The sequence below is a fragment of the Psammomys obesus genome, unplaced genomic scaffold (genome assembly GCF_907164565.1).
Source record: "Psammomys obesus unplaced genomic scaffold, mPsaObe1.curated_primary_1811, whole genome shotgun sequence".
NCBI lineage: Eukaryota > Metazoa > Chordata > Mammalia > Rodentia > Muridae > Psammomys > Psammomys obesus.
The window spans coordinates 35,845,920-35,865,422 of NW_026593286.1; the positions used below are offsets into that span (position 1 = coordinate 35,845,920).

The 19,503-nt window shown below is 41.1% G+C and overlaps 1 protein-coding gene across 1 annotated transcript in view; it reads left to right on the forward strand.

Annotated features, from left to right (window-relative positions):
* Nucleotides 1-19,503, forward strand: part of Dnah7 (dynein axonemal heavy chain 7) — a gene marked incomplete at its 5' end in the record, with an annotated part of 256,610 nt that overhangs the window by 99,753 nt on the left and 137,354 nt on the right. Inside the window, 7 exons of the mRNA XM_055616804.1 lie at nucleotides 455-667; nucleotides 2,760-2,858; nucleotides 5,384-5,632; nucleotides 9,386-9,535; nucleotides 12,344-12,526; nucleotides 13,305-13,481; nucleotides 18,582-18,713. Coding sequence (XP_055472779.1) covers nucleotides 455-667; nucleotides 2,760-2,858; nucleotides 5,384-5,632; nucleotides 9,386-9,535; nucleotides 12,344-12,526; nucleotides 13,305-13,481; nucleotides 18,582-18,713 — 1,203 coding nt within the window. The remainder of the gene's footprint in view (nucleotides 1-454; nucleotides 668-2,759; nucleotides 2,859-5,383; nucleotides 5,633-9,385; nucleotides 9,536-12,343; nucleotides 12,527-13,304; nucleotides 13,482-18,581; nucleotides 18,714-19,503) is intronic.

Genomic DNA, 19,503 nt, shown 5'->3' on the forward strand with positions numbered 1-19,503 from the left:
ACACAGTCTTGTAATTGGGCAGCTGGTTACCTCCAGGTTGTAAGTTAATTGGATCCCTAGAGAGCCTTGCCTGAAAGCCAGGCTCCCAACAGCAGGATCTTTGTCATGAGCCGGGGTGAGAGGCCCAATTGGCTTGCGTCCTGGATGTCTGATGTTCTTTTTTTTTTTTTTTTTTTCCTGTAACATGTTGCTTTCCACAAGAACTTTGCAAAATTGATCCTGGACATTTAGGAAGAACAGTTTATCTAAAGTTAGTGGTATGTTTGTTATATATAGCTTAATGGGAAACCAAGTTTAATTATCTTATCTACGAGTTTTATCTATGACATATAACAAACATTATTAGTAGGTCTGAGATTACTGGAGAAAAGCAAGAAAAACGTACAGCACTTGATTAAACAGGAGCAGGGGTGTCATTCTATGCCCTTTGAAAGACCTTTTTCGTGTACCATAGGCTCTCTTTCGGACAGTGGCAATGATGGTCCCTGACTATGCCATGATCGCAGAGATCGTTCTGTATTCCTGTGGCTTTGTCACTGCTCGGCCGCTGTCGGTCAAAATCGTGGCTACATACCGCTTGTGCTCAGAGCAACTGTCCTCCCAGCACCACTATGACTACGGGATGCGGGCCGTGAAGTCCGTGCTTACAGCTGCCGGCAATCTGAAGGTAGACTCCAGAGCGTCTAACTCTTTACATTTCTATTCTTAAATCTTAACACTAAGTGTCTTCCTAAGGGTTCCAGTATCAGCCTGGTGCGGTGGCAGAGGCAGGCAGATCTCTGTGAGCTTGAGGCCAGCCTGTCTACAAAGCGAGTCCAGGCCAGCTAAGGCTACACAGACAAACTTTTGCTTGGCAAGCAAGCAAACAAACAAACAAACAGGAAAGAGTTTCAGTATATGGTAGGGTTCATCAATTAGCTGAAAAAAAATACATTGCTGGTAATGAGAATAAAAATTTATAGTGTTTTATAGAACAGTACATAGGCAACTCTTATTGTTTGAGCTTAAATGTATGGAGCTGGGTAAAGCCAAAGAACATAGTCACATGCTTTCAATAAATGTTTTGTAGGTTTTCTATTTATATGACACCTAGCACTCTGTGGAGAATAATGTATAAATTAATAATATACACAAAAATCTTAATCATCTCTTACATAATTTCCAATTGTAGTCACCTGTGGGCTAGTGGTAATAGTGATCAAATATTTGCACTTTAAAATCATAACTAAATACATAAAAACAACAGATCATTCATGACAAAGCTGACTTCTCTCTGGAAGTAGAATCATGAAATCGAGCTATATGTTAGTTCTTTATGAAGACATGGTAAGTTATTGTTAAGAACAAATCCCCCAAAATGTGACATTGAAGTTTACAAAATGTTCACATTCACAATCTATAGAAGATATGGATTTCAAAATATATCCCATATGATTAACAATGGTTTGCATTTTTATCCTCTCCCATAATGCTATCAAGAACTCTGATATATTGTGGCTATGTTCTATTTCATAAAAGCCTAATATAACTTCAAGCCATTTTTTTTTTTTTTGCAATAAACACACGTGCCTAGAAGCAACAATTTGTACTACCCTGGCATGTCAGGGCTATTTTGTGGCCAGATAATGGGCGAGATAATGCATTGTCCTAGTGCAAGTTGGTGCTGGAATCTTGACTGGAATTGAGCTATAAAAGTTAGGCTGCAAATGAATCCTGAAAATGAATTCTATCACTCTTTGTTACAAGCTAATTTAGAATTGTTGAATGCTTTGGCTTGAATATTTTCAAGTTTGTTTCTGTTCTACCGAGAGACAATATAAGCATTTGTTTCAAAATAATAGCCTCTTAAATAATAAAACTGTATCCTGACCCTTCAAAATTCATTTTTTGTCACATTGATCAAGAACAAAGTCCAGATGAAGAGGGTAACTTTGCCCTCTGGAAGCCCTTGGAGAGTCAGAGAGGCGGGTACAATCAGGCACCTGCTACAGCTTCAGAAAGAACAAGGCTCCCTCCCTCTCTCTTTCTTTCTCTCTCACTCTCCTCCCTCACTCCTCTCTCTCTTTCTCTTTTTACTTGGTAGAAATGTTTTTTAAAAACAAGAGAAAATTCTTGAAAACAGAAAAAAATATAATGGTAGGAGAACTTTTGAATGAGATGTTGAGTGAATTAAGTTTGGGAGAAACAATTCTAAGGCTAGGTTTTGGCAGCACTAACTGTGTGAGTGTTAATATAGGCATAAGGAACAAGTTCCAAGTTCCATCAGAGTTCTAGTAAATTTTGGGCATGCAACAGACCCTTAATGCTTAAGTTTTCCTATGTGCTCTCTACGTGACTGGGTCTGCAGTCCTCCCCCATCTCTATGGCACTTGATAACTACATGGCATGGGAACAGGCAACCAGTAGGTAGCCAACGGGCACAGTGGTGCTCGGCCCATCTGCTCTATCTCACAGTATCCCTCACTCAGAGTTTTACAAAAGTAACCTATTAGGGGTCTTGAATAAGCAAGCACTACCCGATAAACAGGCAATGACAGCTTTCAGTGTGCTGAATGAACATATCCGTGGAAACAATCAGTTCTGCCCCCTTTCATGGTAAAGGAGGTTCCCGGAATATAAACACCAGTTTCTGTAGTGAAAAACAGTGACAACATGAGCAATGTTTTGTTTAGGTCGTTCCCAGGTGCTGTGCATTTGGTGAGTATAGACATGAAAAAGGTGTCCATGATAGAAATCCTCATGACTGCATTTTCTTTTAGCTGAAATATCCAAATGAGAATGAAGAAATATTGCTACTTAGATCTATTATTGATGTAAATCTGCCGAAGTTTTTATCCCATGATTTGCCACTCTTTGAGGTAAGAGCACATGCTATTGCCACGTGTGGGGCCTCTTATGGCACTGCTCTGCAGAGCTCTCTCTCCACGGACTCGGTGAAGAGCAGGGGTGCGTTCAGAGGAACACGGACCAGTCCTGCTTCTCTGTGAAGTATGCTTAGCTTGGGCTGTTGCTTCTGATACTTTTAACAACTTGATTTTTTTATGTATGTTTTTCTTACTGCACAATAATAATAACATACAAAAGTTATAAAATATTTGCTATAAATTCTATGAAAATGTAGACTGTTGAAAATTAGTTAGGCTAAGCACACCATTGAAACTTCAGCACTTGATAAAATAAGAATTAAATTTTCTTAAAAGAATGCAGTGACTTTTATGAAATTGTCTATTCAGGATAATTTAATGTAAGAAGCAAATTTGAAAATCTTTAAGTTTTGATTATGAGTAGCTGGGAGGAAGAAGAAGAATTAGAAAAATGGCTTCTATAATCAATCTTGTGTCATTTTTTTTTTTGCCTGCTATAAGAAGCCGTGGAGCATTGGCTCCTTCTAAATGATAGTTGTGAGGTTTTGAGCCACCATGACCACTAGCTTTCAGCACATAAAGACTGAAGGCCCCACGGCTGTCACAGGAGGAAGATAAGAAATGCTCCCGAGCGTGTGCTCCCATAGCAACCATCTTTGGTCATTTTGAAAGGAAGCCTCCTTAGTGGCCAGACTTGGTGGTGCACAAATCTCATTGGAACAAACCAACAGGAGAAGATCTCAGATGTTCTCCCTGAAGCATTCCCTTCGTCCTCTTGTGCTGGGACACAGACAGAGTTTGTGGGAACAAAAATTGCATTTCCTTCCAGAAGGTGGGTGTGTGTGTGTGCAGACATGTTTGCCTCTAGTAGCGCTTCTGTGAAGCAAACATTTAGTGATGCCCCCATCGAGTGGAGCATGCCTGACATTCCCAGGCAGGACATTGTCACAGGTAAGGCAGCCTCATGTGCTGCAGGACCCCCCACCCCACCCCAGTCAGACCTCTCTCACAGCAGCAAGCAGGACGACAGGCATGTCTAGTCTCTACCTGATAGAGAGTCAAGGGTATTTATTGATCTTGGTTGAGAAGTGCTGGATGACAAATGTTTCCAGTTGTCTGCTTCTTTGAGGGCTACGCTCAAAGTACTTGAACGCTGTGATGGGAAAAGCATTTTTACGGATGACACAGACATACTGTGTGCCTGTGTGTGTGCATGTGTACACTGTGGATCAAATGATCAAAAAAGCATCTTGCTTGTATTAAGCACACAGCTACACATATCTATTATTTTCCCAGCTTGGATCAAGTACTGTGGGCAGGAATGTCATGTATGTGATGCCAGCCTGTGTCACATGACAAATTACAGACCAGCCTGATATACAAGCAAAACCTCGCCCACTTACATTTCATGTTCCAGGGATCATCATCCCCATTTAATAATGATGCAAATGCAACAGAAAGATGGCAAACAACTTGTATCTGTGGCATGTGCTTGAGGGCAGGGATTCTAGCCAGCCAGGCTGCAGTGCCCCAAGGGAATTTACTGGATTAGATAAGGGAGTGATTAAATTGGCAGCTAAATTTTAAATTATACCTCAAGCATATGCTTTCATGTTAAGTACCTCTGAAATTTCACTTTTACCTTTAGAGAAAAAAAAAAAGTAAATTTTCCATAAATTGTAATGAAACATAAAATAGGCTTACCATTTTATAAAGGTTGTTTCTTAGATCTTGTAATTAACTTTATGTACTCATAAGCACTACAGGCAGAATCACAGCTGTTACAAATGCACATTATCTGATTGTGATAACTTCCTTAAAGTTGCCATAGTGACGCCTGCAGTACAGCATAAACACCTGTTCTCTTCTAGTTCTGATGCATAAAGTGTTAAAGCATAGCCCTAGAGACCACACCATGACCGTGACAACTCTTAAAAAGAGAACATTTAATTGGGGCTGGCTTACGGTTCAGAGGTTTAGTCCATTGTCGTCATGGCAGCAAGCATGGTGGCATGCAAGAGACATAGTTCTGGAAAAGCAGCTGAGAGTTCTACATCTGAATTCTCAGGCAGCAGGAAGAAAGTGACACTGGGCCTGGCTTGAACATTTGAAACCTCAAAGTCTACCCCCAATGACACACTTCCCCCAAGAAGACTACACTTATTCCAACATGTGAATGGGTCAACTCACAGGCTCCTGGTTCTGTCCTGGTGACATATGTGTTACTTTACACAAATTCAGAAGTTTATAATAAGTTCAGCAAGCACATTTTGTCTGACCTGCAATTTTTTAAATTAGTTTTGCAAAACTTCAGGGTATAAATTTCCTCCCCCCGCCAAAAAAAAAAAAAAAAAAAAAAAAACAACAAAAACCCCAAACCAAAGACTCGAACTGTTAAATAGCTCTATTCCCATTTACATTAAATGCAAATTTACTTTATACTTTGGCTAACATAAAACCATTTGCTTATGTCTTTCGGACATAAATGTTTGCAATGTAAATTTCGCGCCTGTTATCAGGGAATTACTTCGGATTTGTTTCCTGGGGTGAAACTACCGAAGCCAGATTACAATGACCTGCTGGCAGCCATCAAAGACAACTGCATGTCTATGAATTTGCAAATGACCGACTTCTTCTCCGAGAAGATCCTTCAGATCTACGAGATGATGATCGTGCGCCATGGCTTCATGATTGTTGGAGAGCCATTTGGTGGGAAGACCAGTGCGTATCGTGTTCTAGCAGGAGCATTAAATGACATCTGTGAAAAGGTCAGTATGCCGTTCGCACAGGGATTTACTGATAATTAGCTTTGTGCAAGAGGGGATATGGGGCTATTTTGAAACATACTTTCCATGGGGTAGTGTAAAATCATTAAAAACAGAAAGAAAATGAGTTAGAGATGACAAATCTAGAAGGGCAAAATGAAGCAAATGGTGAATCCAATACATGATGAATATGCTGCAAAACTGCCTTTCAGTCTTTCACTTCATTTTTTAGTTAAAGCTAGTGCATGTTTTGTTGTTTTTGTAAAAACAATATGAAAATAGAAAAGAAATTGAAGAGTTTAATCTTCAATTAAAAGCTTGTAGGAGAGTATTTTTATTTTTCTGGGAACTGACAATGTAAGCTTCTGTTCTGAGATGTCAGTGAAATTTGTTTGAAGGCATGTGTGTGCATAAGTGTGTGTATGTACATGTATGCACACATACATACATACATATGTATATACATATACATATGTGCATACGTGACTACTATTCAAATTCCTCCAAGTCGTTTGTGTGTTTGTTTGCGTATTTATTTGTATGTGTGTGTGTGCATGTGTATGGGCGCCCTTAGAGGTGAAAAGTGGGTGGCTGATTCCCTGGAGCTGAATTTACAGGTAGTTGTGAGCCACTAGACATAGGTACTGGGCATCAAACCCCAGCCTTCTGCAAGAAAAGCAAGTGCTCTTAACTGCTGAGCCACATCTACAGCCCTCTAGGCAAGTCACATTATGGCTTATTTTGACATGCTAAACAAATGGGACTCTGGACTTGGCAGCTGATACTGCTTTCCCATTTGCACTTCCTCTTGTATTTTGGGTAGCTTTTACCACCCATTTCAGAGCTTGGAGCCCATATGGAGTTTCTGACCATTGTGTCTTCACTGTGGAGTCTCTCTTTCCATGAATACGAAAACATTTGTCTTTTTACCTTTGTTTCATTTTACTAATATTGTTTCTGTGTTCTCCTAGTATGCCTGTAGCTTCAAAGGTAGTCTTAGTATTATTGTGACTTGTCTTTTTACAATAACAGTCTGACTCTTCATTTCTGCAGTTGGTGTCTTTATATTAAAATTAATAATTATCAATTTTTAAATCATCACTTAAAATTTTTAATCATTTATTTTTATTTTATGTACATTGATATTCTACCTGCTTGTATACATGTGTGAGGGAGTCAGATCCTCTGGAACTAGAGTTACAGACAGTTGTGAGCTGCCATGTGAGTGCTGGGAATTGAACCCAGGTCATTTGGAAGAGCAGCCAGTGCTCTTAACCACTGAACCATCTCTCCAGTCCTTGTTTATGATTTTTATACAATAATTTTGATCATGATTTTCCCTCCCTCAACTCCTCCCAAATCTTCCCCATTTTTTTTGTCTGCCCACTTCATGTTCTCTTTCTCTCTCAAAAAAAAAAAAAGAAAGAAAATCAAAACAAACAAGACAGAAAAACTCCAGAAACAAAAAGAAATAAAACAAAAATCCCAAAAGAAAACAAGAAAATAACAACGTGGAGTTCATTTTTTGTTGGCCACTACACCTGGGCATGAGCTTACTCTAGAGTATGGTTCATATACTCAGTGACATGCCATTGTTAGGAACTGATTTTCCCTTTGCCAGCAGGTACCAATTACACATAGCTTCTTAGTCAGGGGTGGGAGACTATCCACTTCGGGTCTTTCTGTTTTATCAGGGAATTTAAGATGATGTAGGCTTTGACTTTTTGAACCTGCTTTATTTGGGGTTCCTAAATGCCTCTTCCTCCCTTCCAACCCCTGACCCTAAGTAGGAGAAAAAGAAGGTTAGTAGGTACAGGGGATGTAGACCCCTTTTATCATAGTCAGAATTGCAGCAGTCCAGCCGAACAGCAAAAGGCAGCAGGGGCCTCCCTGAAGCATCCTTTCTCTTCCTCTCTCTTCTCCTATTTATACCCTCTCAAAGTCCACAAAAGGGTGTTTTCTAGCTGGCAAAAATGATGCCCCCAAACGAGGCAGTTTCCAGCTGACAAAGATCAAGTGCCCTTTCTCAAGGCTTTTGTCAGCTGTAGATAAACTAAAAGTATTCCCACATCCCACACGTGGAACTACCAACAAAAACATATTGGCATAACATAACTGAGTTAAAGAAACCAAAACTTTCACTACAAGGTGATTTATATTTAGTGCTATTAATTGACACTTTTAATTGTTACTTTTTCCACGTCTTCTTCTATTTTCCAAATATTTCCTTTTTTCCCCCTTTTCACCTACCCCCAGCTTGCCTTCTTATCGTCCTCTCCTGTGTTTGACCTGTTAGTGTTTTGCCCATGCTACTGTTTCACCATCTAATTTGGTTTGCCAAACACAAACAACATAAAGTCTCTAAAAGGAGGAGGCACCACAGTGCGGAAATAGGATGGGGTGGGGGAGGTGTAAGCATGTGCTCTGCTGTCCTGTAAAGGCCAAGTGGTTCGTTCATTCTCTGGAAATTGTAAGAGTGGAATTGCTGTTTCCTTAGCTACCATATCCTACCTGTGGTTCCTTGCTGTCTTTAGGGGCAGCAACTTCATCCTGATTAAAAAATGAGTACAGTTTATCCATACTTCTACACTGAGGAACTTTTACAGTAAAGCTCTTCCAGGCACAGGGAAGAGAGCCGAAAGGCCTTGAGTTTTGTTTTCTTATTTGAGAGGATTAGTTACACATCTGCTCTTTGATTTACTGGTTTGTGTCTGTCCAAAGTTCAGGCAGTATTTGAAAGAATTGGCCCTGCTATGCTGTTGCATGTGAAATAAATAACTAAGAATAGGTTCAGTACAGGAGATTTTTAAGGAAGCTATATCATTCCGCACAATGCTATAACAATGACCATGTAACATAAGGTAGTTAGCAAACTCCACAAAGTTAAGCACCGGGCCAGCCCTAACATAAGTTACGTACCTTGGTCAACAAGGGTGCATCCCCAAATAATCATCAGTAATCCCTGCCACCCAGTATGTGAAGGCACTGTTGGGGGTGGGCATTGTCAAGGCAGAGGAAGGATTCTGGAGGCTTTGCACTTTCTACTCAATTTTCTGTAAATTTGAGTCTGCTCTGAAAATTAATTCTGTTAATTTAAAAACAAGGCTTATATACCCCAAGGGTGTCAACATGTCTTATAATAATGCAATAGAGCCAGCGTTCTGGCCAAAATAGGCAATTTACTAATACTAAGTTTTTGACTCCATGGGAAGTCTCTATCATTACATCTCTTTATTTTCTCTCAGAGAACATTTTGTAGCAAGGGTCAGCAAATTACAGCCCCCAGGCCAAATACAGCCAAAACTTATTTTTGTAATGCCAGTGAACTCAGAATGGTGTGAACAGTTTTTTTTTACAATTTTTTTAAAACTGAAAATAGATAATAAGAACTCCTAAAACCTACCTCATTTACTATATGGGCCTTTACCAAAAACAGCTGCCAATTCTTTTTCTGTAATTTCCGATTTATAAGAATGAACGAAATTTACCAATTTACCCCCTGTACTTTGTTACTTTAAAATACTGTTATAAACAACATCTCAGAACTTGTCTTTTCAGTTGTTCACTGGCATTCCACACAACATAGAAATGACTTCTTTCACACATCAACCTTTTGTTTTGGAACCTTGTTAACTTCATCCCTTATTTCTGGTGGCTTCTCTGTAGGCTCCTTAAGATATTTGTATATACACACATATATACAAGGAAAGACAGTATCCTTCAAAATGAATAACATTGGTTTTCTTTTTCATTAAGGGACTCATGGAAGAAAACAAGGTGCAAATAACTGTCTTGAACCCCAAGTCTGTCACCATGGGCCAGCTGTATGGGCAGTTTGACCTGGTATCTCATGAGTGGTCTGACGGGGTCCTGGCTGTCAGCTTCAGAGCGTTCGCGGCTTCCTCGGTAAGAGTCCACGTTCTCACATGCAGACCTTGAGAAGGCGGTGATGCGTCCAGTGACCAGCTCTATTTAGATCTTAAGATATTTATTGCAAGCATGTTGCTGGACGCTTTGGTGGTGTTTCCGTGAGGAATGACGGTAGCACATACAAGCACAGCAGAGACCATGTCCCCGAGTGCCCGTCAGACCCCTGGGGAGTGCTCTGAGTGGCACACAGCCTCTTCCGTGACATCATTTCTCTCTGCACTCTAAGATGCTGCCCTTGCGGTATCCGCTCATTGTTCCAACTCCACGCTTAGAGAACAACAATGTCCAACGTTCCAGCACTTTCTGTGCAGCGTGCTTGGAAGAAAGGGGGCTGCACTGGGGAAAGCAGAAGACTTAGGTGACATTCTAGGGCTGGCATCCCTTCCCGCCTTGTTCTCTGGGGTGGTTTTCTGTCGCACTCAAAAGCAGAGTCCGAAGTGTGTGTGCTGTGGCCCAGAATAACTTAACACTAAGCTTCTAGACAATATAATAATTCACATAGAAATGGCCATGAGGCATAATAATTCACATAGAATGGCCAACAGGCAACTGTTATACACAGTTGCATAGCTTACATTACATTTTGCCAAAAGCTATGCCCCAAACACTAAATCTCAGTGAGGCACAGCAGTTTACTCAAGAACAGTAGAGTGGGATGAAAAAGGAAGACCTTCAGCTCAGGGTCACAGCAGTGTCCCCAAAGTGACAGCTGGCAGGCACTGGTAGTTCAGAGGGCGAGGGAGAGCTGATCTCCAGTGATCATCCAGATCGTAGGGTAACACTCTCCCTGCTGCCCTCCCGAGCTCTGAGCACACCAATGACAGCCTCAGTGTAAGCAAGGGATGGCTTGACCCCGGACCAGCCCGCTGCCCTGTGGAGTGGACCATGGGCTCAGAGCATGTGGTAAGAAGGATATAAATCCATCTCCACTGCCACCCACATTAGGTGAAAGGCAGTGAAGCATCATGTGTATACCCAAGCAGGTAGAACTGTAAGAATCAGAAAGGTGACTGTTTTCTGGGCAATGTGTGAGTATTTTCCTATTTCTTAGATATTTGTCAGGCTGTTACACTGATTTTATATTAGCTCTACACCACTGATGTATGTTAGTACTGATGTACTGAACTTCGTGTGAATGTTATATTGATGTTAATATCCTACACTACTGCTTCTCAGCCTGTGGGTCACAACCCTCTTGTGGGGATGGGGAGAATGATTTTGCAAGGGTCACCTAAGACCTTTGGAAAACACAGATATTTACATTATAATTCATAAGAGTAGCAAAATTTCTGCTATGAAGTAGCAACATTGATTTTATGGTTGGAGGTCACCACAATTTGATGAACTGCATTAAAGGTCCAAGGCATTAGGAAGGCTGAGGACCACTGTCCTATACCATTATAAGACAGTTCAGCCTAGGTGTGTGTGTGTGTGTGTGTGTGTGTGTGTGTGTGTGTGTGTGTGTGAATTCATTTTATAGAAGAAAGAAAAAAATTAGCATAGCACATAGAACTCATACTCTTAGTAGACTTCATGATAAAAGTGATCTGTAAAACACTAAAAACGAGTATATTTGAATGAACATTCTCTTTTCCTTGTCAATAGTATTTTCAATTTTAACATTTTTTTAATTTTTATTTTTATATTAATTACAGTTTATTCACTTTGGATCCCAGCCATAGCCCCCTTATTCCCTCCCAATCCCACCCTCCTTCCCTCATCTCCTCCCATGCCCCTCTCCAAGTCCACTGATAGGGGAGGTCCTCCTCCCCTTCCATCTGACCCTAGCCTATCAGGTCTCATCAGGACTGGCTGCACTGTCTTCCTCTGTGGCCTGACAAGGCTGCTCCCCACTAAGGGGGAGTGATCAAAGAGTCAGCCACTGATTTCATGTCAGAGACAGTTCCTGTTCCCATTACTAGGGAACCCACTTGGAGAGTGAGCTGCCATGGGCTACATCTGTGCAGGGTTCTAGGTTATCTCCATTCATGCTCAGCAATTAAAAATAAGGAAATCAAGAAATTTGCAGGCAAATGGTGGGATCTAGAAAAGATCATCCTGAATGAGGTATCCCAGAAGCAGAAAGACACACATGGTATATACTCACTTATAAGTGGATATTAGACATATAATATAGGATAAACAGACTAAAATCTGTCCACCTAAAGAAGCTAAGCAAGAAGAAGGATGCTGGGTAAGATGATCAATCCTCACTCAGAAAGGCAAACAGGACGAACATTGGAAGGAGAAAACAGGCAACAGGACAGGAGCCCACCACAGAGGGCCTCTGAAAGACTCTGCCTAGCAGGGTATCAAAGCAGAGGCTGAGACTCATAGACAAACTTTGGACAGAATGCAGGGAATCATATGAAAGAAGGGGGAGATAGAAAGACCTGGAGGGGACAGGAGCTCCACAAGGAGAGCAACAGAACCAAGGAATCTGGGCCCAGGGGTCTTTTCTGAGACTGATACTCCAACCAGTTTTAACATTTTTAAAGCATTATACATATATTTAGCCTTGGAAACATTCAAAAGATTGAATCAAGGCAAGATGTTATGGTCTTCTCCATGACATAGGTAGCCTTTTTCATCTATGCTGTGTGTGTGTGTGTGTGTGTGTGTGTGTGTGCGTGCGTGCACACTTGTGTTTAACCTCTATTTAAAGAGTGCTTTTATGTTTTCATGGTAAATTGACTCTAAGTTATATCTTTAAATTTTGAAATAATATCATTGATGTGTTTCCTGCATTCCATTTGTGCCTTATCCTCACTGTGTGTGAAGTAGACTCCAGACAGGAAGTGGCTCATCTTTGATGGGCCGGTTGATGCTGTGTGGATTGAGAACATGAACACTGTGCTGGATGACAACAAGAAGCTCTGTCTGATGAGTGGGGAGATTATCCAAATGTCACCACAAATGAACCTGATTTTTGAACCGATGGATCTGGAAGTCGCTTCTCCTGCCACTGTGAGTGTTCATTTTGGCATCTGTCTATGAACTGCACAATTTCTATAAATGTTTCCGTTTACTTGGTAGCCTTTACTCTAAATTGAATGCATTTATATATTCTATTCTGAGATCTGTGATCCTGAAAGAACAGGTGAATCCACTCACATGCCTTGGCAAATTTAGTAATACAGTTATTTTTCTCTTGGATCTGGGATCATTTTGCAAAATCACACACACAAGCTGAGATCATACAATTAAATAAAATTAAGTCTTTGCCCTGAAGAGGGTTGTAAGAAACAGATGTCCCAAGTCATCTTCATGCCCAGCAGGGAACCAGCCTTGTGCTCAGGACTCCCTGCCTAACCTCATCTGATTCTGTCCCAGGGGTAAACTGAAGTAGGTTTTCTTTCATTATGGGGAATCTGATGATCAACAAGAGGCTCCTTCGAGCTGATTGCTGTAGTCTGTCCACTGGGTCAGGCAGGAGCTGCGTGTGGCCAGGCTGAAGCAATGTTAAGGCTAACAAAGGACTCAGGAATCTTTGTTTTTGAGATATACAAAACAGACGAACATCCACCACTAGAAACCTGGAGTCAGACGGACTTCACGTGACACCCCGCACACACCCTCCATCTGTGAGAAGGTATCCCCAGCTTACAATCACCCATCTCTTGTGCAAAGTGACCCCAAATCTGCCTCAGGTGATGACTACACCTTCCCTGCCGTGGGAGCAGACTGCGGAGGTACTGGGGCTTCCTGAGCTTCACTTGGATGCTAAACAATGCTTGTCCTACAGGTTTCCCGGTGTGGCATGATCTACATGGAGCCCCAAATGCTGGGCTGGAGGCCATTGATGATGTCTTGGTTAAACACTTTGCCACAGTCCATCACTGTTATTCAGAAAGAGTTTATAGAAGGCTTGTTTGACAGAATGGTCCCCGTTTCTGTTGAATTCATTAGAAGGCATACAAAGGTAAGACAAACAGGAACTTTAAGATTAAAAAAAAAATAAAAGGAATTAAATGTATTAATTTTAATGTGTTTTTTTATTTAATTTTATTTTTTTCTTATCAGTTACATTTTATTAACTCTGTATCCCAGCCCTGTCCCGCTTCCTCATTCCCTCCCAATCCCACCCTCCCTCCCTCATCTCCACCGTGCCCCTTTCCAAGTCCACTGATGGGGGGACCTCCTCCCCATTCATCCGGTCCTGTTTTATCAGGTATCTTCAGGACTGGCTGCTAAGCCCTACTCTGTGGCCTAACAGGACTGCTCCTCCCTTGGGGGGTGGGGAGGTCAAAGAGCCAGTCATTGAGTTCCTGTTAGAAATAGTCCTTGTTCCCCTCACTATGGGAAACCAATTGGTTACTGAGCTACCACAGGCTACATCTGAGCAGAGGTTCTAGGTTATATCCATACATGGTCCTTGGTTGAATGTCAGTCTCAGAAAAGACCCCTGTGCCCAGATATATTTGGTCCTTGTGGAGCTCCTATCCTTTCCCCATCATACTAACTCCCCTTCTTTCATATGATTCCCTGTACTCTGCCGAAGGTTTGGTCATGAGTCTTTGTATCTGCTTTGAAAACACTGCTAGGTAGAGTCTTTCAGATGCGCTCAGTAGACTCCTGTCAATGTTCAATGCACATCCCATCTGTCTTTCTAAATGAGGATTGATCATCTTACCCCATGTCCGCTCTCTTGATTATCTTTTTTAGGTGTATAGATTTCATTATGTTTGTCATATCTTATAGGTCTATATAAGTGAGTATATACCGTGTTTGTCTTTCTCCTGGGATATTTCACTCAGAATGATCTTTTCTAGATCCCACGATTTGCCTGCAAATTTCATGATTTCCTCCTTTTTGATTGCTGAGTAGTATTCCATTGTGTAAAAATACCACAATTTCTGTACCCATTCCTCCGTTGATGGACATCTGGGTTGTTTCCAGGTTCTGGCTATTACAAATAAAGCTGCTATAAACATGGTTGAGCAAGTATCCCTTTTGTGTACTTGAGCAAATTTTGGATATATACCTAGCAGTGGTATAGCTGGGTCTTGAGGAAGCATTATTCCTAATTGTCTTAGAAAGCGCCAGATAGATTTCCAGAGTGGTTGTACCAGTTTACATTCCCACCAGCAGTGGAGGAGGGTTCCCCTTTCTCCACAACCTCTCCAGCATGTGTTGTCACTTGAGTTTTTCATCTTGGCCATTCTGATGGGTGTAAGGTGAAATCTCAGGATCGTTTTGATTTGCATTTCCCTGATGGCTAATGAGGTTGAGCATTTCTTTAAGTGTTTCTCTGCCATTTGATATTCCTCTGTCAAGAATTCTCTGTTTATCTCTGTTCCCCATTTTTTAATTGGATTACTTGGTTTGCTGCTTTTCAGCTTCTTTAGTTCTTTGTATATACTGGATATTAGTCCTCTGTCAGATAAAGGGTTAGTGAAGATCCTTTCCCAATCTGTAGGCAGTCATTTTGTTTTGATGACGGTGTCCTTTGCTTTACAGAAGCTTTTCAGTTTCATGAGGTCTCATTTATTGATTGTTGCTCTTAGAGCCTGTGCTGTTGGTGTTCTGTTCAGGAAGTTGTCTCCTGTGCCAATGAGTTCTAGGCTCTTCCCCACTTTTTCTTCTAACAGATTTAGAGTATCTGGTTTTATGTTGAGGTCTTTGATCCACTTGGATTTTAGTTTTGTGCAGGGTGATAAATATGGATCTATTTTCATTTTTCTGCATGTAGACATCCAGTTGGACCAGCACCATTTTTTTTTTCAGCTGTCTTTTTTCCATTGAATGGTTTTGGCTTCTTTGTCAAAAATCGAGTATTCATAGGTGTGTGGGTTTATTTCTGGGTCTTCTATGCGGTTTCATTGATCCTCCTTTCTGTTTTTATGCCAATACTATGCAGTTTTTATTATTATTGCTCTGTAGTACAACTTGAGATCGGGGATGGAGATACCTCCAGATGATCTGTTGTTGTACAGGATTGTTTTGGAGATTCTGGGTTTTTTGTTTCTCCATATGAAGCTGAGAATCTTTTTTTCAAGGTCTGTAAAGAATTGAGTTGGTATTTTGATGGGAATTGCATTGAATCTGTAGATTGCTTTTGGCAGGATGGCCATTTTTACAATGTTAATCCTACCAATCCATGAGCACGGGAGATCTTTCCATCTTCTGATATCTTCTTCAATTTCTTTCTTCAGAGACTTGAAGTTTTTCTCAAACAGGTCTTTCACTTGCTTGGTTAATGTCACCCCAAGGTACTTTATGTTATTAGTGGCTATTGTGAAGGGTGTTGTTTCCCTAATTTCTTTCTCAGCCCTTTTGTCTTTGGTATACAGGAGGGCTTCTGATTTTTTTGAATTGATTTTGTATCCTGCCACTTTGCTGAAGGTGTTTTTCAGCTGGAGGAGTTCTCTGGTTGAATTTTTGGGGTTGCTCATGTATACTATCATATCATCTGCAAATACTGACACTTTGATCTCTTCCTTTCCTATTTGTATCCCCTTGATCTCTTTTAGTTGTCTTATTGCTCTGGCTAGGACTTCAAGCACTATGTTGAAGAGGTATGGAGAGAGTGGGCAGCCTTGTCTTGTCCCTGATTTCAGTGGGATTGATTTAAGTTTCTCTCCATTGAGTTTGATGTTGGCTGTTGGCTTGCTGTATATTGCCTTTACTATGTTTAGGTATGTGCTTTGTATCCCTGATCTCTCCAATACTTTAAACATGAATGGGTGCTGGACTTTGTCAAATGCTTTTTCAGCATCTAAGGAGATGATCATGTGGTTTTTCTCCTTCAGTTTGTTTATGTGGTGGATTACATTGATGGATTTCTGTATGTTGAACCACCCTTGCATGCCTGGGATGAAGCCTACTTGGTCATGGTGGATGATATCTTTGATTTAATGTCATTTTTTTGGAAGCTAATGGTTTACTTTTTAGCCAGTTTAACTGGTATTTTTTTCCATTTTGTTATTTTTTTTCTTTCTTTTCTTTGATACAAATTTTTTTTTTTAGAGAATCTCCATACTGATTTTCATAGAGACAGATTTTTCTTTCTTTTCTTTTTTATGTACATTATTATTTTGCCTGCATGTATATCTGTGTGAGGATGCCAGATGTCCTGGAACTGAAGTTACAGACAGTTGTAAACTGTCATGTGGGTGCTAGGAATTGAATCTGGGTTCTCTGGAAAAACAACCAGTGCTCTTAACTGCTGAACTGTCTCTCCAGCCCCGATACACATCTTCTCTGTGTCACGCTGGTGGGCCTGGAGCCCAGGCCGGCCAGTTACCGACAGTGTGAGGGCTGCAGGCCTATGCCAACACTCGCGGCTGAAACACGAGCTCCCACGGAAAGGAAAAAGCTTGCATTCATACAATTGTCCTCCCCAAACAGGCAAAGAATAGTGTCTTAGAAATGGAGACAGTATTGTTGGTGCAGTTAATCTCTCTTAAAAGCAAACAAACCTGAAAGGCCTACCTAACGCTGTTAATTGTAGTATCCAAGAAGTTATCCCTAAACGGTCATATATTATATTTTCACGTGTGTGCTAGTGTATGTGTGTATTTGTTTTCCCAAATTTTCTAAAACAATCAAATCCTTGGTAGAAAGATAAGAAATGAAATAGGGACATCTTGGCAAATGCACGTGAGGAAAGAGACCAGGGTTTCTCAAGCAGTGGCTAATGAGAAAATGGGTGTTAGCGAACTTTCAGAAGCTTGGCTGGCACCTAAGAATGTTACAAACAGGAAGTAGCCATGCTCCAAGCCGTCGAAACACACATGCTCCGGGAGTCAGAATAAAGCAAGGTACAGAAATTGTGTTTCTTTTTCCCTACCACTGTCAGAGAATTTAAGCCCTACAAAGAAATAAACGTTTTATGCCACTGGTGTGTACCTGGGCTATAGAGCAAAAGCAATCATTTAATGTGGAGTTTCTAACATAGTCTGACATCTGTTCTCTCATATAAAAGTTATGAATAACCATTACAATAATAGGTGTCTGCCTGGGAGAAACCATCTGTATTTGAGCATCCCCATCAGTTTCAGTCCTACAAGAGCCAGAAGCTCAGTCCTGTTGTCTACACCTTCTATGGGGATGGGATGGGATGGCTGAGTAGAAAGCCTGCCACTTCTGGCCTTCAGAGATGGTTTCGCCAGGTGAATTTTCACATAGGACCACACAGGAGTGCAGCTCGGAGCTCTGGAAGGGAAGATGGTGGGTGCATATTGAGATCATGGTTCTAGGAGACGTGTGTATTTCTTGATTTACTTAATAAACTCCAATGGTGAGATGCTGAAAATAAAGTGATCAATGTGTAGTTCTGTGGGCACTGGTGAACTCAGAAATCTATCATGGAGTTGAGTTTACTGTAACTGTAGCTACGGATTGTAAACAGATGTAAGTGGGTTTTATTTATTAAGTACTGCATATAAGTACATTGTCATTTCTGACTTCTTCCATAGTTTGGTTTCTAAGATTAATAAAGGATAGGATATATGCCTTTGATTGAGATACCTTTTAACTTGAGAATTTGCTTGAGAGGTTTTGTAAAAGGTACATGCCACCAGCTTTTGAGATGGCTCAGTGGGTTAGAGGGAGCACCTGCTATACAAACCTAACAAGCTGGAACTCACCAAGTGCCAAAAGTGGTAGGTAACTCCTGAACTGTCAGCATTTTCATGGCAATTTGGGAAGAGGAGGCAAAACAATCACCCAGACGCTTGTAGGCCAGCTAGTCTGGGTCTAGAGAGACAAAAAGAAGAGCCCCTGCCTTAACAAGGTGGAAAAAGAGATCTAGCTCCTGGAAAACCTCTACATGCGTACCACTGTACATGCATGTCACACATACAGACCATAAATGGAGTACATGTTACTGAAGTGTGGCGGTCACTCTAGGCAAGGGATGAATGTGGACCTCAATTTCCCTTCACAAATGAGAATCACAGGAGTACTTTTCCATAGATTCTGGGCCTCACAGGATCAGACAGATTCCATAAACTCAGGCAGCTGGTACGCTAGTGCCTTGCTTCATTGGTCTTACAGACTCTTCCTTCTCATCTTTCAGGAGCTCTCTCCTACTTCAGATACAAACTTAGTTCGATCCTTAATGAATCTCATAGACTGTTTTATTGATGACTTTGGCGATGAGAACAAACAAAAAGAAAGAAGTGATAGAGAATCTTTCTCTTTGATTGAGGTAAGATGGCTCATTGTTTTCTGGGTCTTGCAGTAGAAAAGCAGAACCTTCCTCTTTCACCAAAGCCTCCTAATCAGTGAGACCTGCTCTGTGCATCTGCAGCTGGTCTTAGGGAAGCCTTGGAAGCTAAGAGGAAGGAAAAGGCCACGCCCCAAACAGAGTGCTGTCAGGCAGCCTGCTCTGGAGATATGTCCTGCCAGGAGGTTTTGAGCGGTCAGTGACGCTGCAGATCAGTGAGGACCTGCCACTGAAACCAGGTCCTGACTGGCCTCAGCAGTAGCCTCTGACACAAGCCTTCTCCCCCAAACCGTGATTTATTATTTTCCACTTTAACTTTTGTCCTTTATAAGGACAAGTCCTGTATAAGGACAAGTTAATATTTTGGAGAGGGTGTGTGTGTGTGTGAAAGTGTATATGTACATTTGACATTGAGGAAAGTGAAAAAATAGACAATCCACAAATAAATAAATAAGCAGTCTATTATTTAGGTGTTTATATATTCATTTTACAGTACTGGAGATTGATTTCAGAACCTAAAACATGTCAGGCTAGTGAGCCACCATTGAGCTATATCTTAAGACTGATAAACAGATTTGAAAAATATTTGAAATATTTGAAAACTGATAAACAGATTTGATCTGCGGCTGGAGACATGGTGCAGCGGTTATGAGAGCTTATAGTGTTCTTTCCCGGGAGCAGAGTTCAATTCCCAGCACCCAATTCAGGTGGCTCAAAAAAGTTACTTGCGTGGGCCTCTGTCGGCACCTGTGCTCATACACACATGCCCACA